Here is a 22,463-nt window from a genome sequence, read left to right as displayed (position 1 = left end):
ATACATTTTTCACAGACTTTACCAAGCTCTCTTCCGTACAGTCATTGTAGCTTACCTCTCCAAGGTTTAGGGATTATCCATGTACCTTGTATTAAAGCTGTTTCAGATTTGTCCTTTAGTAGATTGAATGCCTTGGGCCTGGGGAATATGATTTGTCCATTTTGTAAACCTGTACCGTACTTCCTTTGGTGACTGAAATAGAATGAGTTTTGATAAATCTGCATAAATGAAGAAAAGTGAGGAAATTCCATGGTGTTTATTTTCCATAGTATTGAAGCAGCAGTTGCTACTTTTGCTCAAGCCAGACCACCAGGAATTTATAAAGGTGATTATTTGAAAGAACTTTTTCGTCGCTATGGTGATATAGAGGAAGCACCACCCCCACCTCTATTGCCAGATTGGTGTTTTGAGGATGATGAAGATGAAGATGAGGATGAGGATGGAAAAAAGGAATCAGAACCTGGGTCAAGTGCCTCCTTCGGCAAAAGGAGAAAAGAGCGGTTAAAACTGGTAATGTTTAAAAATATTATAGTCTTTATTTCTTCTGAAAGCTTATTGAGATTTATGTATTTGTTTAGCTAGATTTTAAAGTTATTTCATTCTGGCTGTTTCTAAAGATTCTTGATAGCCATGAGTCTGCCTTTTCTATGGGAAAAGCTTGTTAAGAAGTTCACTTAGTTTTTGATTCTTAGGTAAACCAAAGAACTCTTACATATTAGATTGAGAACTTACTATTTTTTGCAAAGTATTGGAAGATTCCAGCTACATAGTGAAATTTTTTTTACTGATGCTTTACAAAATTGTCACATAGTTAAAATAACTTTCCATATAAATTCTGTTCTTCCCATGGTTGGTATTTTCATATTTTCTCTAACATTGAACTGAGAAGACTCTTCTATGGACAACTCCCATTAAAAGGGCTAACAAAAACCATTAGGAATTGTTTTCTTGGGAGGATAGGAGAGATACTGAGAAGAAAAGTACTGATTGTACTTGTACACACACAAGTATATGGTACAGGCTGAAGGGAAAAGTTAGGGAAAGTGTGGAGATAAGTAAATGTTAATGAAGTAATAAATTAGGAGTGTGGGATATTATAGTTGAGCAGTAAAGACTATACAACTCATTTATTAGTAGGCAGTGATTCACAGGCAAGGAAGAAAATGCCTTATTTTTATGTAAATCGAATGATGTAGTTATTTGGGCTTTTTTTTTTTTTAAGATTTTATTTATTTATTTGACAGAGAGAGAGAGAGAGAGCACCACTGAGCAGAGAGCCCGATGTGGGGCTCTATCCCAGGACCCTGAGATCATGACCTGAGCCGAAGGCAGAGGCTTAATCCACTAAGCCACCCAGGCGCCCCTATTTGGGCTTTTTAAAAAAAGTTCCTCGCTTGAAAAACATTATTTTAATATATATTTACACATTTTAAACTTCAAGACTTTGAGGCCACTGAAAAGTGTTAATTGCTTTGAAACATAGAAATAATTTAAAAAGTAATGTATTTTCTTAGTCTAACTCATTGATTATTGAATCACATATCTAGAAAAATAAGAATCACATTCTAAGGAAACGCTAATAGCATAACATAACATAGCATAGATGATTACCTTCTTATAGTATCATTTTTGTAAGGAAATTCATCTTTATTTTTTAAAAATAGTGTTAACCATGAGCATATGCTACTGTGTTTTTGCATTACAATATAATATTTGAATGTGTGAAAGAGCTTAAAGCAAAGAGTTACTGTTTCACAGAATGTACTAAAGTTTGCAGGGTTTTTCCCCCCCCAGCAGAAGGGGTCTTAAAAATGACATTTATTTTATAATATCAAGTACCATTAAATCTCTGTAGTGGCAGAAGAGCTTCAGCAGCATTAAGAGAAACATAGCCAAGATGGGCATGTTTCTTTAGGGAATATAAAGGATATTTAAAATAAAATCCCTGGGTGCCTGGGTGGCTCAGTCGTTAAGTGTCTGCCTTCTGCTCAAGTCATGATCCCAGGACTCATGATCCCAGAGTCCTGGGATCGAGCCCTGCATTGGGCTCCCTGCTCGGCGGGAAGCCCATTTCTCCCTCTCCCACTCCCCCTGCTTGTGTTCCCTCTCTCGCTGTGTCTCTCTGTCAAATAAATAAATAAAATCTTAAAAAAAAATATCCCCATTCTAGTTTTTCCTGTTTTGTTTTGTCAGTTACTAAGAGCAGTGTTTAAAAATTTCCCACTACGGGGAAGCCTGGGAGACACAGTTGGTTAAATGTTCATCTCTTGATTTTGGCTCAGGTCATGATTTCCAGGTTATGAGATAGAGCCCCTTGTTGGGCTCCATGCTGGGCATGGGGCCTACTTGGAATTCTTTCTTTCCTGCTCCTCCTGCCCTCTTCCCCCGCAAACACCCCACTATGATTGTGGATTTATCTCTTTCTCCTAGTTCTGTCAAGTTTTGCTTTATTATTTTGAGGTGATATTATTTAGTTTATACAAATGTGTGTAAAGGATTATTAACTCTTAACTGTGTCTTCACTTTTAGCATTAAAAATATCTAATGTTAGTATGATTGACTGCCCAAGCATCCTTTTGGATAATGTTAATATGTATTATCTTTTTTCTATTCTTTTGCTTTCAGACTTTATCTTTTATTTAAGGTATGTCTGCATTACATTGTTGGGTTTTGTTTATCCAGTGAATAGTTTTTGCTTTATTGGAGTATTTGGTCCATGCGCATTTATTTTAACTGATATAGTTAGATTTAAAACTTACAGTTTTAACTCCCCCACCATGGTATGCTCCTTTTTATCTTCTTTCTTACCTTCTTTATGCTTAATTGTTTTTATATCACCCCAAGCCATTGCTTGTTAGTTATACATTCTTTTACTGTTCTTTTACTGGTTAGTCAAGATTTCAGTATGTATCTTTGACTTGTTAAAGTCTGGTATATTTTAGTACTTTTGCCACTTTTTAAAAAATGCAAGAATCCTAGAACCTTTGGTTGCATTTACCTCTTCCTGCCTTTTTATTATTGTGTATCTTAATTCTACAAGTGTTTTAAACCTCATAAGGTGACATCATCATCATTATCATCATCATTTATACAGCAAATATTCATTAGATAAACCCACAAACTTATCCTTTCTGGTGCTCGTCTTTCATCTATTTTTGTGGTTCCAATGGGATAGTTTTTCTTCTAAACGAAGAGTTCCCTTTAGTATTTTCTTTCTTGTGAGTCTGCTGCAACACATTCTCTCAGTATCTGTGTAAAAATGTCTATTTCTTGACATCATTTGAAGAATGTTTGTTTTGGGCATAGAATTTTGGCTTGGCACTTTGAAGATATCATTCTATAATCCATTTCTATTAAGAAGTTGCTTCTCTGAAGCTAATTTTTGTTTTTGGTTCTCAACAATTTTACTATTATATGTCTACCCAGAGTTTTTTTGTGTTTATTCTGCTTTCTATTTATAGTGATTCTTGAATCTATGGTTGGATTTGTTGTTTTAGACAATTCTCAGCCATTATCTCTTCGAATATTGGTTCACATCCATTCTTTTTCTCTTCTGGGACTCACCCAGAAGATGTGTTTCCCGCCCCCCCTCCCCGAATGTCTCTTATGTTCTTTCTATATTTTCTATTCATTTTTTCCCCCCATTTTTCAATTTGGATATTTTCTTCTGACCTCTTTCTTCCAGTTTACTAATCCCAGTTTAGCTTTGTCTGAGTTGATGTTCAATTTATCCATTAAGTACGTAATTTCAGTTATTTCACTTTTGGAATTTTCATTTGAGTTTTAAAATAGTTTTAGTTCTTTGCTGGAATTCTTCATCTTGTCATTTAGGTTTTTGAATTTATTAATCCCAGTCATTTTAAAGCCTGTGTCAGATACCTAATTGATGTGGATCTCTTCTGGATCTTTAGTTTTTCTTCTTTTGATTTCTAGTCGATTGTTTATTTTTTGTCATGCCTGTATATTTCTGCTTCTTAGTCATTATGTATGAAAAATTGTGGGAAAAATTTGAGACTTTTGCATCATGTTTTCTTCCTTCAGAGAACATTTACTTTTGTTTCTACACAGGGTTAAGAGTAGGACATCTTAACTCAGTCAAGGATGGAATTTTCAGAAACTAGTCTTCAATTTTGGGGAACTGGTCTCTTTTTGGTTCAGCTTAATTCCCAGAGTGTAGCCATTTGGGGATCCTAACCGAAAGCCTAAATAGGATGCTTCCTCCTTAGTGGCCTGAAACTCCAGTTTTTGTTTCCCTGTTCCTGTGATATTGCTGAAAGCATGTTCAGCCTTTTAGCCTCTTACCTACCATTTTGGAAACATTGCCCATAGAGGAAGACCAGTACCAGATGTGTAGCTCCCCTCTCTGGATTCCTTTCCTTCTGAGTTCTTGGCTTTTCAAGCCTTTACTGCCTTTCTACTTCTCCAGTGTCTTCAAACAAGCGCTTTTAACATTTTGTCTAGCTTTTTCTCGTGGCTGCAGAATTGATTTCAGTAACTAGGCGCCATTGCCAAAAGCAGAAATCCTTCTTTCTCCTGTTTTGGAGAAAGCAGGTAGGTTTGATTTCAAAGTGGTTAAGTAGTTTTTCCCTCTTTTCAAGTCATAACTGATAAATTATAAAATTACTAAATATATTTTTTACTTATAAAAGTGGTATACTTACATTAAAGAAAATTTGAAAACAAAAGAAACAACTTACAATTCTTTTACTTTTGTCTTACTACTGGCATTTTGTCATCTTAGAAGAATTTCTTCCCATTTACTTATCTAATTTAAGAGTGTACATAAATGACATAAAGATCAGGTTTCTTTATAAAAGTACAAACATCTAGAAGTATATAGAGTAAAAAGTGAAGGTCTTTTTGTTCCCTCCCCAACTGCTCTCTTCTTTTTGGTAATTTTTCTAGATATTTACTTGTCTATGCATTTACATACATATGTTCAGTTTTGACCTTACCTTCTCCATTCATTCTTAATGTAAATGTATTTTTCTGCAACTTTTTTTTTTTCTAACTTGGGTATCTTCTTTTAGTACATTTTTAACTACTTCATTCTTTTTAGGTAATACCAGAGGAAACAGTTTATATAAAGCAAACAGTATTTCTTTACAAGATGAGAGAAGATATCAGTCCATACAATAATTACAGACTATATTATGAAAAAGAACCAATTAGAGATCTTGGAAATTATAATTAAAAAATCCAACAACTCAGTTAGATGGGTTGGATAACAGGTTGAAGGTAGCTGTAGAGGAAATTACCAAGCTGGAGGATTTAGCCAGGAAATTCTTCCTGGATGCAGCATAAAAAGACAAAGAAATGTGAAAAAGTTTAGAGTTCGTTAGTGATTTATATGAATGACTTAACACTATGAAATGTCACAGAGGGGACACATCTGAGGATTATTTTCTGTAATGCAGTAGGGCCAGGTCAGATTAGTGATTTTTAAGAAGCTAATGGGAGGTGAGAAGATGGGGACAGAATTGGGGGTCCTCACTAGGACTCAGCATATGGTTGTACTCACAGCCAAGTTTATTACAGCAATGTACTAAAGATATACAGTTGGGTGATAAGGGAAGAAGATAAGTACAGTCTGGTGGATTCTGTATGCAGGCTTTCTTGTGCTCTCTTCTTCCCATGAGGGGTTGTGTAGAGCTCACTGTCTGAGCAGCGATGAAGATGTAGCAACACGTGTGATGTTACTGCCTAGGAAAGCTCATTTGAGTCTTAGTGGCCAAGGTTTTACTGAAGCCTGGTCACATAGGCAGCCTCTGCATAGTGTGTACTGAAATTTCCAGAATCCCAGAAGGAATGCATTTGTTCAGTGTAAGTGGTATTGTTTGTACGAATAGTCTAGGCATGGTGAATCACCTTTATCAGTTGACTAAGGGCACTCAGAATCTTGTTCCCAGATGCCAGTCAGGGGCCAAGCTTGTAAGTATTCCTGCTGTGTTAACTTTTTTCTGCATGCTTGTACTGACTAGTCATTCAAGTAGTTTAGTTATGATCAAAAAGGGAGAGTAAGGGTGATTGCTTGATGCAGCTATAGTCAGAAAAGGCTTTTTAGTATGGAATGAACTCTAAAATATTTATTACTTGTGGATAAGTGGCTGGTAGAATCAGTGATCTTGAAAATAAAGGTTGGGGAATAAATGATAGAGTGACGTCTGAGGAAGTGAAAGGGAATGGAGTTCAAAAGCAGATGGAGAAGTGTGTCTTCAATAAGTGGAGGGAAAATCTCATCCATAGCACTGAGATTGAGGTTTTTTCCTCAGTGAATTTCAGCTGCTATGTGTGGGAGTACAGAAGACTAATGGTAGGTTGATATAAGGTTGGGTATACTTGGTGTGGGTCTGATGGAAGGATGAACGATTGAGGAGTACTGGGGATATTAGGCAAAAATAATTGAAGTAATCAGCTGTAGAGTCTTTGAATAGGAAGTAAGGTCAGGATGGGGGCTGTTAGCCTGTGAAAAGAGAGAAGTGATAGGATTGTTAGTCTTGGTAAAATTGATAAGTGAGCATAGTTAGGGTAAAAGTTAAGCTGTTTAATGAAAGAAGTCAGAGAGTGATGTGTTGGGAGTTAGAGTGTACTCAGTCAGTGTGAGTTGAATTGATGAATCAAAAGGTGGAGCAGCATGGAATAATGATGACAGCCATGGAGCAGGTTGTTGAAGTTAAGCAAAGGTGATGGTCATTGAAAATAAAATTACTGAACTATGAAGCCTAAATTGTTTGATGTGTCCAATTACCTCTTGGATGTTGATGTTACCAGTGTAACAATAGAAGTTAGCACAGTGAGAAATAATATTTTTAATCAACGTGGGGAAATGAGCGGAGGTGAGTACATAAAGAATAGTGTTTTACTACTTTAGATTCTCTACTTGCAAGTAACAGAAATTAGCTCAAACCAGCTTAACTAATAAGAGGAAATTGTTGTGAGCATATGAGTAGGACTCAAACCCAGTAATATAGCCAGCTATCAGGAAGGGACTGGAGCCTGGACCTGGAAAACTATTTAGAACCTAGTTTCTGCTCTTTGTTCTTATTTTTTCATCTTTGCTTTACTCTCCTATTTCTGTGTCATTTATCTCACTGGCTTTGTCTTTTAAGAATGGCTCTTTGTTATTCCTTGTTTATCTGGGAGCTTATAATTATCCTATATCTTTTGAACTTACATGTTGTAATTTTAGCCACATGCAGAGACTCTCTGAATCCTAATTCCAGGTTACCAGAAGAGAGAATCCGGTTGGTTCAGATTGAGTTAGTGGTTTGCTTATGCTCCCATCAACTTTGGCTGGAGTGGGATGCTATCTTGTAATGTTTTATAACATCGCTGTTAGGGTCCTGTTTTCATAGCTCTTCAAGAGAGCTGTTGTGCCACCAGCCGCAGTGGATGTCTCCTGTACCACAGTCGAGTGGTATAGCTGAATGGAGTTAGTGTAAATGGAAATGAAAGAAGAACTTTTGAGAGTCCAGGAGAGCAAGTGAAGATACAGGAGAATGGTTTATACTGCCCCCCCATGGGACTTGGGCAGTGGGCCAATGAGTAGCTTTTCCTTATGAGAGAAGTGGTCTCCTTGGTGAAGAGTTAGTTCTTAGTTAAGACATAAGGGGATAGGTATTCATGAAAAAGGTTGAGGTAATAGGGTAGGTTATTTATGAAAAAGAGATCCCAGGGTTTATATTGAAACTGTTTGGGAAGGTGATTGGTGATAAGATGAACCAGAGAGAGAGGGCTCCACAGCAGTGAGGATAGGACCATCAAAGAGGAAAGATGAGGGGCACCTGGATGGCTCAGTGGGTTAAAGCCTCTGCCTTCAGCTCAGGTCATGATCCCAGGGTCCTGGTATCGAGCCCCACATCGGGCTCTCTGCTCAGCAGGGAGCCTGCTTCCCCCTCCCTCTCTCTCTACCTGCCTCTCTGCCTACTTGTGATCTGTCAAAAAAAAAAAAAAAAGGAAAGATGACTGGAGACTTGATTTTGGATGATGTCAGCAGTATAGTTGACAGGCATGAGAAGTATAGATAAAAGTAATTGGCAAATTAATGGTTGGAAAACTTTCATTTTCCTGTTATTTCCATCTGAGTTGAAGGTAGTTAATAGAGACAGTCCAAGCGTGACTAATTTTTGTAGCTCCATCTCAAAGCAGTGAACTTATTTTGGCTTGAGACTTTATTTTTGTTAGCATTCCCCTTTCTTGACTATGGTTTGAAGTGATGGAGTCTTGTAGTGAATTCTGATAGTTCCATTTGGGTTTTTAACAGTTGCACTGTACTTGGCCCTCACTTTCCTGACACCTTTGTTCATCTTTTGAGCACATGCTATTATTGATTTGGAGGAGTATGACTAACAGTTATGTTGCTTGCTCCTTTGAATCAATGTCTGGGATCATGTCTTGGAAAAAACCTATTAGTGCATTTTCTTCATTACTAAAATATCCTTGTTACACATAACATACATACTTGCTTACTCATTCTCTACCACACACACCTTTTATGTGTAATTTGCACACCCGCCCCATCTTCTCTAATGGTTTTTTCAGTTTTCCTCTAACTGATCACTGATTCCTTTTGTCCTTTTTTGTGGTAGCCGTATGAATTTCCATTTTAAGCCTGGCAGACTCTGTTAATGAAATATACCTGTTTCATCTTAAGCATATGTTATCTTCTTTTCACTTTTGAAATTTCTTTATTCCCACAAACTGAAATGGTAGTTTGTTAAAAAGTGAAAGTAAATGTCAAAGACTTTGAGTCTCAGTTATAGTACGTTTGAAAATAGTTCCAGACTTAAGACATTGCTGTTTAGATTTAGTGATACTTTTAGAAATTACTGTGTAATTTTGAATAATATAAAATGCTTTTGTCAGAAGAAACTTGTAATGACAGTGAACAGCAAATTAAGTTGAAAAATTACTAAGCAGATGGGATCCCTGGGTGGCTCAGTGGGTTAAGCATCTGCCTTCGGCTCAGGTCATGATCCCAGGGTCCTGGAATCGAATCCCACATCGGGCTCTCTGCTCAGTGGGGAACCTGCTTCTCCCTCTGCTTGCTGCTCCCCCTGTGTGTGCATGTGCTCTTTCTCTCTCTGAGATAGATGAATAAAATCTTAAAAAAAAAAAGTTACTAAATAGTATTTGTGTAAAAAGTGCATAATTCTTAGTGTTTTTTTTTTTTTTTAAAGATTTTATTTATTGATTTGACAGAGAGAGATCACAAGTAGACAGAGAGGCAGGCAGAGAGAGAGAGAGGGAAGCAGGCTCCCTGCCGAGCAGAGAGCCCGATGCGGGACTCGATCCCAGGACCCTGAGATCATGACCTGAGCCGAAGGCAGCGGCTTAACCCACTGAGCCACCCAGGCGCCCATAATTCTTAGTGTTTTTTAAGGACTTATTCCTACCGTTTTTTGCTTAGTAATAATTATTGCAGAAGAAAGTAGGGGAAGATGAAGTAAACAAGAAATGGATGCACTATAGGAAAGATCAAGGAAGAAGAAATATAAATGGATGAGAGGCATTTGCTAAATGATTAGGGTTTGAACACGCTTAATAGCTAAATATGTACTTAGGCTGATATTTATTCTGTTAAATTAAAAAAAATTTGTTTGTTCAGTTGCATAGAATTATTAAAATATTTCTAGTAATACTGTGGAAGAGTGCTTGGTGAATGTTGATCATATTCCAGTGTTTTAGTCCTTTTCATTACTTGTTACAAAAAGAAGTAGTGTTTATGTTTTAGGAATAATTTATGCTAGTTGCCCTTGCTTTTCAGAAATTATCATTGATTTCTTAACCTCCCTCAGGAATTACATGCTCATGAGTAAACCTTCTTCCTGTAAAACTTAAAAAATCTTATGCTATTAGTACCTTCAGAATAAAGATGTTGAAAATTGAACTCTCTGAATGCTTTTTCTTTTTAATTAGAATATACAGGATATAACTTTTTAAGGATATTGCCGTTATCTGAGTACCTCAGGTACTAAATATACAAAAATATTTTGTGAACCCGGTTCTTTTTCTCTTTCTGTAGTTATTATATTTAATGGTTGCATGGTTCTAAAGCAGAAATTTTAGTGGTTGGTAAAAAGAGGTGATGGTGTAATGCAAATGGTACTCCTTAATCTTTTGGCTCATAAAGTCTTTAAAGTATGCTTATTTAAGGAGAGTTGATGACATATAATTATAAAAAGTGATTCAGAATTAGGGGCAAAAAGTAGAACTAGTGTCTGGTGGATTGACTCAGGACTCTTCTAGATGTGACAGGGATGCATGTGGACGAAATACCATGTTCTTTTTTTTCATTCCTAAGTGGCTCGAGTTGCCAAATCTGTGCCAGAAGGTTGATCATTGCAGCTTGTAGACCATATTTTTTATTCCTTAATTACGTTAACAGCTAGAGTTGTTTTATGGATTTTTGAGTCTGATGCCAGGCCTTTTATGGGTCTGAAAGTAATTGTAGCATGAATCTAGACTGTATTTTTAGTCTTTAAAATTTCCAGGAGTGTTCTGTATTTATTTGATATATAAATTCTCCATCTGCTTCACTTCTCTGTGATATTTTAAAAATATGCTTGCTATGAAATACAATAAAACACTTTATGTAGTTCTGAGTTAAAAAATTTAGATTAAAAATTCAGTGATGAGTAATAGTGTTTGTTACATCCAATGACTGTAGTTTAGCCATTTTGTCTACTGTTACACTCTTATTCTAGTTTACACAGGTATGTATTGTGGGTGTTTATCCCTTTAAAATCCATACTCCATCCGTGGTACAGCTTCTCTCTCTGTCCCCAGTTAGAATCATTAGTGAATGGTATACTGTAGACCTGGGTTCAGATTCTATTTTTACCTCCTGAATAAATTGCATATAGTCTCATTTACTTATTTGTAAAATACATAAAATCTGCTTTTCAGAGCTGTTATAAGGATTTGAGAAAATGTTTGTAGAATGTAGAATGTCAGAGCCTCTGCCTAGCTCTGAGTAAATGGTAGGTAAGTTATTATTGCTGTTATTAATAAGTAGTAACCATGGAGTGCTTTGGCAATATGATATAGACATTAGGCTGTATATGTACATTGTAAAACCTGTGATGGATTAAGGAAAGCAAATGTGCAGTCAATCCCAGAGGGATTTTATAAAACTTTCTGGAGCAGACCATTTCTGTTTCATATATTTGCAGACTTGTGAAAATAAGCAAATCTATTTCTCAGTCTGGTCTTTGTGAATAGATTCTGAACACTAACAGAATATTTTTCTCTTCCTTTTATCTTAAGGGTGCTATTTTCCTGGAAGGTGTAACTGTTAAAGGTGTGACTCAAGTAACAACTCAACCAAAGTTAGGAGAGGTACAGCAGAAGTGTCATCAATTCTGTGGCTGGGAAGGGTAATAAACATTTTCAAGTTTTAAATAAAACTTGTATTGTGCAACATTTAACATTAATGCAGATGTTGACTTAGCTTCTTTGTTCTTTGAAGTTTGAATATTTACCTAGAGTGCTTAAAAAGATATCAAGCAAGAGTTTATCAGATTTTTCTCATGATCAACAATTGAATTAAAATTAGACTACTAGAAAAAACAAAAACAAAAAACAAAAAAAATTAGATAACTAGACAGTTGAGTCGAGATTAAATGACTCAAACATGTCTTCCTAACTGAACACAAAATTATTTTTGTCACTATCTAGTATTTGTTTTGTGTGTTTAATTCTGTTGCTGATTAATGATTGGGTTGCCCATATCATTTTACTAAGGGAGAAGAAGTGAGTCTTGAAGACTTGAATGTACCTCATTTTCTAGTTTTTCTGTGATCCAGTTTTCTGAGACCTAGGGGAATCAGCTTTAATTATGTTTTACCCCCTACCATGACTTGAAAATATTTATCAGACATTTCATGGGAGGGGATTCTGGAGAGTTCACGGCTCCGCTCTCAAGTCTTGGTCTTTGGTCGTTTCTGTTGGTCATAGCCATCTGTGGCAGAAAATTGTAGCACAGCTAGAACATGATAAAACAGGATTGATAATTCTTAAAAATTCCTAATATAAAGAACTTTTTCACTGGTATATACAGATCAGTTAGCTAGAAATAATTTTAACTAAAAGATTAAAATGATGATGAAGTAATATTGATTTTAATGTTGTGCTAAGCCCTTGCCAGTGTACTTTAATCTTGACCTATATTTCTCCTGTTTTGTCACTTCTGGGCATCTTTTAAGCAGAATTTTGCCAACCTTTTGGAGTTTTGCCAAGTTGGTGGAGTCATGATAGAGGAATATGGGGTCTAGAATAATGTAAGATAATTAAGGCAAGCAAGATTTAAACTTCTTCTTGCAGTAGAAGATTTGTAAACATACCTACTTTACTATTAGATCATTAATTTAATATTTAAAAAGCCCACTGGTTATGGTATTTAGTGGCTATTAGAATCTTGTTAACTTGAGTCTGAAATGTCTAGAAGATAATAGATAATATTTTGTTAGCATTCTTGGGAATGTTGATGTTCCAGTTGACATTAATCTCATGATAGGGAGAATGTTGTGATAAATGTATGACTCATGTGAGATTGGTTTGAGATGTATTGCTTTGTATGGATGCCAGCTGTAATCGTAATAAAATGTTCTTCTTTAAGGTCTGGATTCCCTGGAGCACAGCCTGTTTCCATGGACAAGCAAAATATTAAACTTTTGGAGCAGAAGCCATATAAAGTAAGCTGGAAAGCAGATGGCACTCGGTAAGTTAGACTTCTAAATAAAGTTATACAAATAACTCTAATGCTTGAAGAATACCGCTTTGTTGTTAGACAAGGTTTGTACTCTTGGGAGTGTGAATTTCTGACTTGAACAGCAAAATAATCATGTTTCAAATATCATCATTTTTATTTTACAAGTATTCTTAGTTATGTAATTCAGTTTCTCTCATTCTGCTAAATTTCTGGTTTCAGAGTTTTTTTTTCTCTTTTGTTTTTTAGAAGATTTTATTTTTCAATAATCTCTGCAGCCAGTGTGGGCTCCAGCTTACAATCTGAGATCGAAAGTTGCATGCTCCACCCACTGAGCAGCCGGGCGCCCACCAGAGTTCTGTTAGTTTGACTTAGTCTATACCAAATTGAAGTTTGAAAGTGTTTTCTCTTGATAATATTGTGCTTTTTGGTATGTCTGGTGCCCATCACCTTATGTTTAGTGGTTGTTGAGCACTTCTGAAACTAACAGATGTGTTGTCAGTTTATAATCTAAAAATTGCCAAGTCTCCTTGATATCTTATTCCTTAGAATATTTTGTTTTGTATTTTGCTCCTTTAAATAGTTTTTCTCTTAATCTTTGCTAATACTTTTTGTAATTTTATGACCTCTTAAGGGTGTTTTATTCTTACAACAAAGCTTAGCTTCAGGTTTCATATTCCTATACTTTTAAATTTTATTAGTATAAATTTTATGCTTCCTCAACATTTAACTTTTCTTTCTCTTTTGTAAACATATTTTTATAGTTTTGCCATATGTATTTTTTTATTTGGCAAATGTTCTAATAGTTGAAGTAATTATTTTAACAGATGTTAATATTAGCTTTTTCCTATTAATTTTTTCATAATGAAAATGTTTCAGAGAATTAAGATAGCATTTATATAGTTAGCTTTTTCCCCAGCTTTATTGAGATACAATTATAAAATTATGAGATTCCATCATAACATTATTGAGAATTTATTGAAGATAAATTTATTGAGATTTCATTATAACATTATGGAAGTTTAAGGTGTATAATGTGTTGATTTGAACACTTAAACATATTGTAAGATGATTACTGTTAGCTAACACCACCATCACTTCACATAATGACCATTTCTTTTTTGTGGTGAGAATATTTAAGGTATGTTATCTTAGCAACTTTCAGGTATACAGTACAGTATTATTTATTATAATCACTATGATGTACACTAGGTCCCTGGAACTTATTGTCTTGTAATTGGAAGTTTATATCCTTTGACCAGTTTCTCCCCATTTCTTCTACCTTCTCCGCCCCTGGTGATTATCAGTCTAGTCTCTGTTTCTATCAGTTTTTTTTATTTTTTTAAGATTCCATATGTAAGTGATACATAGTATTTGTTTTCCTCTGACTGACTTATTTCTCTTAGCATAATGTCCTCAAGGTCCATCTGTGTTGTAAATGGCAGAATTCCTTCTTTCTCATGCTAGAGTACGATTCCATTGTTTATTTATATAGTACATCTTCTTTCTTCATCTGTTGATGATCATTTAGGTTGTTTCTGTATCTTGGCTATTATGAATAATGCTGCAATAAAAATGAGGATGCAGATATTTTTTGAGATGCAGTTTTCACATTTGGTTTTTAAATGTTATTTTGAAGATAATATAGGTTGCACTTAATTTTTGTGAGGAGTTTTTGATGTCAAAATGGCAATTACACCTTTCATATCATGTTATCTTCTGCATTTTGCTTGGGGTGACCTTAAAAGATACATATGAAGATATGGAGTGGGGCAGATAGAACTTGATTTTAATATTAGGTGAATATAATGATACTATTTCAACATGATACGCTTTTTAGTAGTTACATTTTTTTTAAAATAGGGAATATATCGAAATATTTTCTTTCATTTGTCAGTCTTTGTTGGAAATCATCTTTCCTTTTTTTTTTTTTTTTTAAGATTTTATTTATTTATTTGACAGACAGAGATCACAAGTAGGCAGAGAAGCAGGCAGAGAGAGAGAGAGGGAAGCAGGCTTCCTGCTGAGCAGAGAGCCCGATGCGGGACTCGATCCCAGGACCCTGAGATCATGACCCGAGCCAAAGGCAGCGGCCTAACCCACTGAGCCACCCAGGTGCCCCTCATCTTTCCTTTCAACTCAGCATTTTCTAGCTTTTTTGGGGGGGGATTTGTAGATAACACAGGTTCGTGAAACAAAGTTCAGAAAATAACATAAACAAAAAGAAGAAAATAAAATTAAAGAGTGATTTTATCACCTAGAAGTAACCATTACCATCATTGTGGTCTTGATTTTATTCTTTTGGTTAGAAAGCAGTTTTATTGGGGTGCCTGAGCTCCAACATATTGGCTCAATCAGTAGAGAGCATCTGAGTCTTGATTTCAGCTCAGTCTTGACCTTAGGGTCGTGAGTTCAAGTCCTGCATTGTGTTCCACAGTAGGTGTGGAACCTACTTTAAAAAAAAAAAGCAGGGGTGCCTGGGTGGCTCAGTGGGTTAGGCCGCTGCCTTCGGCTCAGGTCATGATCTCAGGGTCCTGGGATCGAGTCCCGCATCGGGCTCTCTGCTCAGCAGGGAGCCTGCTTCCCTCTCTCTCTCTCTCTGCCTGCCTCTCCGTCTACTTGTGTTCTCTCTCTGTCAAATAAAAAAAAAAAAAAAAAAAATAAAATAAAAAAGCAGTTATATTAATGCTTCATATAGCGAATGCAAATAAACGATAAGTATGTTTTATATATGCTTATTTTTTCATACTATTTTGAATTTAAAAATGAACTGATCTAAAAAAATTAATATTAATACTTGATAAAATTTTAAGCCGTATAGAGACATAAAATAATAAAGTTTGCCTTGTGTGTTCTAGGAATATTCATTATACAAGGATGAATCTCTAAGGATGAATACAGTTAAAGATTCAGATAGAGAGAGTTTGGATAATGTGTCCCTTCTGTGCCCTCCTCCCTATGAATGTATATTTTTGAAGGATAAATAAAAATTAACTTGTTGCTTATTTTCAGAATGTTAAAATTATATTTAATTTTTTAGATTAGAATAAGTTTATAATCTATTAAATTGGTAGTAAGGATTAGCAGAAGTTAAGTTGTTGATGTGTGTGTGTGTTTATGTGTTTGTGTATTTTTTTTTTTTTTTTTTAAGTAGGCTTCGTGCCCAGTGTGGAGTCCAGTGCAGGGCTTAAACTCATGACCCTAAGATCAAGACCTGAACTGAGGTTGAGATTCGAATACTTAACTGACTGAGCCACCTAGGCACCTTGATATATAGTAGCTGTGTAACAATGTCTTAAGGTTTATTAATAGATATTTAATATTGTAACAGTGTCTAAGGTTTATTACCTACCTCTGAGTGGAGAAGCAGTGAAAAAGGTGAGGAGCAAAGATGCCCATCTCCAGACTTGATACTATAAATGGCCTGGGGATTTGGGAGTGAGACATAGTTTTAATCTGATGAATTTCATATTCTGGATATTTTTTAACTTCTACCTCGTTTTCTCCATGATATTCAGCCTGTGATCATGGCAAACCTTGGGCAAAATAACAGTCTATAAAATTTGTCATTTGTAGTCCCCCATCCTATCTTTGTTTATTTTCCCTTTTCTGAGCATTTGTATACCCCTTGCCCCATGTCTTCTCAATACTCTCAGACCTCTAAATGATTAGCTACAGTGATTTGAGCTAAAATCTTTCGACTAATAATTGAAATACCTCTTTTCTCATGGAACTGTGCTCCACCAAAACAAAAGGAGACCCTTTTAGTATTTATTTGATACCTACTCTGTCTTAGGATACTTTATTCTGTGAGGAAAAACATTTATGTGAAATATTTTTCTGGACCAGTGCCAGATCTTTCTTTTGCACAGTAGGATTGAAGGCCAATAGCACGGGAGAGGGACTAACTGTGATCTATAGGGTGAAAAGAGCCCCAGGGAGCTGTAGAATGATCTAGGAGCGCATGGAGTTAAGAGTAACAGATTAAAAGCCATGAACACTTGATGCTAATTTATTGATTTATTGATTTATTTATGTTTTATTTTTTAAAAAATTGTTTTATTTTTAATTAACATATAATGGATTACTGGTTTCAGAGGTACAGTCTGTGATTCATCAGTCTTATATAATATCCAGTGCTCATTATGTCACATGCCTTCCTTAATCTATTTAATTTATTTTTAAAAGATTATATTTATCTATTAGAGTGAGAACATGTGCCGGGGATGAGAGTGGTGGAGAGAAGGGACAGAGGGAGAAGCATACTCCCTACTGAGCCGTTACCTTGGTGGGGCTTGATCCCAGGATGCTGGGATCATGACCTGAGATGAAGGCAGACCCTTAACCTACTGAGCCACCCAGGCACCCCTATTATTTTTATCTTTTTAGTAGTCTGCACACCCAGCTTGGGGCTTGAACTCAGGACCATGAGATTAAGAGTCATATGCCCAGGGCGCTTAGGTGGTACAGTTGGTTGTGTCCTACTCTTGGTTTTGGCTGAGGTTGTTATCTCAGTGTCCTGAGATCAAGCCCCTCTTCTGGCTCTACGCTTGGGATTCTCTCTCTCTCTCCATTTACTCCTCCTACTCATGCTCTCTGTCTCTCTCTGAAATTAATAAATATGTCTTAAAAAAGAAAAAGTCTAATGCTTACCAACTGAGCCCCCCAGGTGCCCTACTTCTTATTTAAAGCCATGTTGTGATGGATGTGGGACTCTTTTTATTATCCTTATTCCATAGTTTATTGGCCCTTTATTTACTGTATTTAGGAACAGTATTTAGATAAAAGGATTTCTGAAATTGAATGTAATATGAGACCTGGATAGAGTTAGCAATAAAAGATATTGCCTAGGAATTTTGATTAGCCTGGCCAAGGCCTGGGGGCAACAGTGACAGTTTTGCAGATTCTAAAACGCTGTAGAAGCGGGTCTATTTCCTAGTTGTAAAGCCAAATTATATAGATAGAAATACAGAGTTTCTTAGAAATAAAACAGTAAGAGATTTATATTAGTTATATAGGTGAATTGATTAAACACTAAGCCACTATAGTCTCAGATACAGGTGAAATCATTTTGTTTAATTGAAGATTTAATAGTTGTATATCTTACATTTCAGTAAAATTAGCTTTTAGAAATGAGATATCTCTTATCACAGCACACTATTTCTATCATACCACTTTCCATTATCAGAAGTAACTTTTTCCTTTCTAATTATTTTGCTTTTGTATCTCCTGCTATATTGTAAGCTTCACAAGATCAGGGAGCAAGTCTGTCTTTTGTACCTTTATTATCAGTGGTAATCAGCAAGTCCTTATACTGGTAGATATTGAATGATTTGAGTGAATGAATAGTATTGACAGTGTTTTATGCTCTTGAGAGATCTGTAGCTTCGGTTGATTGAAATTTTCATTTTTTTGTACTTTTTCTCTAAAAATATTTCATGATTTTTTGGTTCATTGAATGGATTGAGAAGGGAAGAAAGTTGTATTAGAAAAACTGTACTGAGAAGTAGAAAGAGCACAGAGATAGACGTTGAAGACTTAGTTTTATCCTTCACTGGCTTGAATAAGGTGCAAGTTGGTAGTAATATATGCCACCTTTTTTTTTTGAAGAGATTTTTTTTTTTTTAAAGATTATTTATTTATTCATTTGACGGAGATAGAGAGAGTGCACAGCTAGGCAGAGCATCAGGCAGAGGGAGAGGGAGAAGAAGCAGGCTCCCCGCTGAGCAGGAAGCTCCATGCGGGCTTGGTCCCAGGACCCTGAGATCATGACCTGAGCCGAAGGTAGAGGCTTAACCGACTGAGCCACTCAGGCGCCCCTTTTTTTTACTTACTGAGGGAGAAAGAGAGAGAGAGACAATGTGCGAGCAGGGGGAAGAGAGAATCTCAAGCATGCTCCCTGCTGATCATGGACCCTGATGTGGGGCTCAGTCCCAGGACCATGAGATCATGACCCGAGCCAAAACTGAGTCGGATTCTTAGCTGAGCCACCTAGGTGCCCCATGCCATCTTTTATTAAGTAACTCTATATGTTTTCTACTTCAAAGGGTTTATTTGAAGCCTGGAATGAGAAAATATGTATAGAAATGGTTTTTAAATTGTGGAATACTCTAAATGAAATGTACTGTTAGTTATCTAATATTGAACATCTTAGTGGCCCATGTAGGTAGAGGAGCAAATAAATATATGGGTTCCCCTTCCTTCCTTCCTTCCTTCCTTCCTTCCTTCCTTCCTTCCTTCCTTTCTTCCTTTCTCTTTTTTTTACGATTTTATTTATCTATTTGTCAGGGAGAGAGAGAGAAAGTAAGCACAAGCAGGGGGAATGGCAGACAGAAGGAGAAGAAGGCTCCCCGCCAAGCGAGGAGCCCGATGAGGACTCCCAGGAGTCCAGGATCATGACCTGAGCTGAAGGCAGATGCTTAACTGACTGCCTGGGTTCCTCTTATTTCATGTTTACAAACAATATGTATGATAGTCTTTTCTAGCATGGGGTACTTGCTTGTGTGTCTCTTTAATTTCAAAATCTATTTATAGTGTATATTAGGTATTTTTCCTGTTTTCATTGTATTTTGTATTTTGTTTATAATCCTTAAAAAGACTAAGTTTAATTCTGGATTATTTGCACAAATAATATCACATGAAATATATGCGTGTGCGCACGCAGAAAAATATATGCCTTAGCACACGCGAGTTATCTACTTTCTTTCTTGTTAGGTAGTTCTGTTAGATTTGTCTAGAGCAGGGGCTGGATTCTCCTTGTAGTCCAGATCTGGCCCATGGCTTGTTTTTGTAGGAGTCATGAGCTAAGAATGGCATTTATATATGTAAAATTTTTTACTGTGGTCTAATGTATATAATGTAAAATTCACCTATTCTTTTTTTGTCTTCCAGTGGAAATGCCTTTGGATTTTTATTATCTATTTATTTATTAAATTATAATTGACATACAATATTATATTTCAGGTTTATAACAGGGTATTTGATATTTTAAAAAGTCAGTATTTTAACATTTTTAAATGTATAGTTAAGTAGCATTTAAGTATGATCACTTTGCTGTGTAATCTGTTTTTATACTTTTAAGGAATGGTTAAAAAAGAACATATGACAGATTGTATGTGGTTTGTAAAGCTTAAAATATTTATTATCAGGCTCTTTACTGAAGAAGTTTGCTGACTCTTGGTCTAGGCCTCTGCTTTCCATTATGCATGTGGCTACTGAGCAGCAGAGACATGGCTCGTCCGAACGGAGATGTTCTGTGAGTGTAAAATACATACCAGAATTCACAGAATTCACAAATAGTAGAATGTATAATATATCAATAATTTCTAATATTGATTCCATGTTAATGTTTTGAAGTAAATAGCACATCTTAAAAATTAATTTTACCTATTTCTTTTTTACTGTGGCTACTCAAAAATTTGCAACTACCCACAGGATTCATGTTATGGTTCTGTTCTGCTGGATAGTGGACTAGCCAGAGAAGGACATTATTTTCTTGTCAAGTTTAGATGAGATTAGACCAAGGAGGGGCAAGAGGCATGCTAGCTTGATCTGTCATGTCATATAAAAGCCAACTCTGGATGGGGAAATGGGCACTAGAATAGTAGAGGAAATTTTAACTGATGAATCTGTAAATGAAGGGAGCATCTCAAGCCTCTTGTAAGTCAGACAAAGGCATACTTAAGTTTTTTATGTGCTGCTTTGGGTTGCTACAAATCTACATGGTATTCTGAAGAGCTTTGAAAATCATAGGCCTCTGCCCCATGTAGTCTAAAATATACATTTATTTTTAAAACTAAAATTTATAATTACAATGAAATTGTAAGAAAGAGATTTAACTGAAAAGAAAAAAAAAGACTTTTTTTTGGTGAAAGAGCAAAGAAAGGTACTTTTTATTATTAAAGAGGTAGTAGGGTACCTGCGTGGCTCAGTGGGTTAATGTCTGCCTTCGGCTCAGGTCATGATCTCAGAGCTCCGCATTGGGCTCTCTGCTCAGCAGGGAGTCTACTTTTCCCTCTCCCTCTGCCCCTTCCCTGCTTGTGCTCTTTCTGTCATTCTCTCTGTCTCTCAAATAAATAAATAAAATCTTAAAAAAAAAAAGAAGTAGTGATTTTTTTTTTTTTAAAGATTTTATTTATTTATTTGAGGGAGAATGAATGAGAGAGAGCATGAGAGAGGAGAAGGTCAGAGGGAGAAGCAGACTCCCCAAGGAATTGGGAGCCCGATGCGGGACTCGATCCTGGAAGTCCGGGATCATGACCTGAGCCAAAGGCAGTTGCTCAACCAACTGAGCCACCCAGGCGTACAGAAGTAGTGATTTTAATGTTCAATTTAGGGATTTCTTTGAGGCAGCTTGGGATCAGAAAGATCACAAAAATGTGTTCACTTTGCCCTTATCGTTTCCTTGGTTTGAAATGTTGGACAGAATTTCTTAACCTTTTTAAATATTTTTATTTTTGTTTTTTTTTCTAACCCTTTTTGAAATCTTGTTTCCCCACCTAAATGATGAAATTAATAATAATTATCCCATAGGCTTATTTTGAGTATTAAGTGAAATAATGTATGTAAAGTATCTACTGTGGTGCTGGCATATGGTGTTTAGTAATAGTTAATTCATTTTTAGTTGACTAAACAAACCTCTCATTTTCAAACCTGCGTGCATTTGCAAAGGGTCTATATGGCATTAGCAAAATCACAGGGCAAGTTTAACTGGCTATAAAATTGCTCATGGTGTGTTTGCTTTATAGTTGATGCAAGAAAAAAATCAGGGTCTTGCTTATGTACGTGTGTAAATAATTAAGAGAAAGAGAGAGGGAATGTGTTAGGTTGGAATCCAGGAGTTATAATGACAATAAGTAACCTTGTTCTAGAATTAGGATTTTTTTGTTTTGTTTTAATATTACTAAGCCTCGGTCTCCTTACCCGTAACATGCGAATAATGACCTAAAATTTAGGGAACCATTTAAAAACCTATGCTTTGCCATCCTATTAGTAACTTAGAAAAATCAAACTCTAAAAAGTAGAGTTGTTGATGTGTAAGGACACTGAATTGTTTTTTTTCAAGGTGAACATACCAGATATTGTCGACCGGGTGTGCTTAAGTCTTAATGCATTGAAGTTTATAGTAAATAGTGAATTTCAAGGCAAAAAGCAGCAGCAATATTTCAGTGTTTAAATTTTTTTTAAAAGATTTTATTTATTTATTTGACACAGAGAGAGAGACAGCCAGAGAGGGAACATAAGCAGGGGGAGTGGGACGCTTAATGACAGCCACCCAGGTGCCTTTCACTGTTTCAATTTTTAGATTCCTTTTCTCCATTTGTTTCTTTTTCTTGTGGTAAATAATAAAGGAAATAATTTCTTGCTGCATCTTGTTTGAGAGGAGTGCATTATTTTTCCCTGAGGAGGTATGACTAAACTTCCTTTAGTTTCTTATGCTACCTTCTTCCCTTCAGCCTCCTTCATATATATTCTCTGTGGTTTGGAAGAAAGTGGAGACCTGTGCCAGGAGCACACTGCTGAGATACTGCCTTTCTGCTCTTCTAAAATGTTTCTCTTATTTTAACCTTGATCCTTTTATTCTAGTAGTTTTGTCAGAATTACAAATAGGGTCTTTTTTTATTGAATGAGTTAAATGCATTAGGATTTAAAGTTTATGCTTCCAATACGTTGTGTGGATTTTTTTTTTTTTTAAGATTTATTTATTTATTTGAGAGGGAGAACTTGCACACCTACAAGTCTGGGGGAGGGGCCG

At 35.8% G+C, this 22,463-nt stretch overlaps 1 protein-coding gene across 2 annotated transcripts in view; it reads left to right on the top strand.

Moving 5' to 3' along the window:
* RNGTT (RNA guanylyltransferase and 5'-phosphatase) overlaps window positions 1–22,463 on the top strand; it is a 350,824-nt gene that overhangs the window by 28,519 nt on the left and 299,842 nt on the right. For both annotated transcript variants that reach the window (XM_047733713.1, XM_047733714.1), the window contains exons 6-8: window positions 270–510; window positions 11,269–11,378; window positions 12,620–12,721. In XM_047733713.1, coding sequence (XP_047589669.1) covers window positions 270–510; window positions 11,269–11,378; window positions 12,620–12,721 — 453 coding nt within the window. The remainder of the gene's footprint in view (window positions 1–269; window positions 511–11,268; window positions 11,379–12,619; window positions 12,722–22,463) is intronic.

Source organism: Lutra lutra, chromosome 6, assembly GCF_902655055.1.
Source record: "Lutra lutra chromosome 6, mLutLut1.2, whole genome shotgun sequence".
Lineage (NCBI taxonomy): Eukaryota > Metazoa > Chordata > Mammalia > Carnivora > Mustelidae > Lutra > Lutra lutra.
Note: the sequence above shows the minus strand (reverse complement) of the source record. Positions and strands in the feature narration are given on the sequence as shown.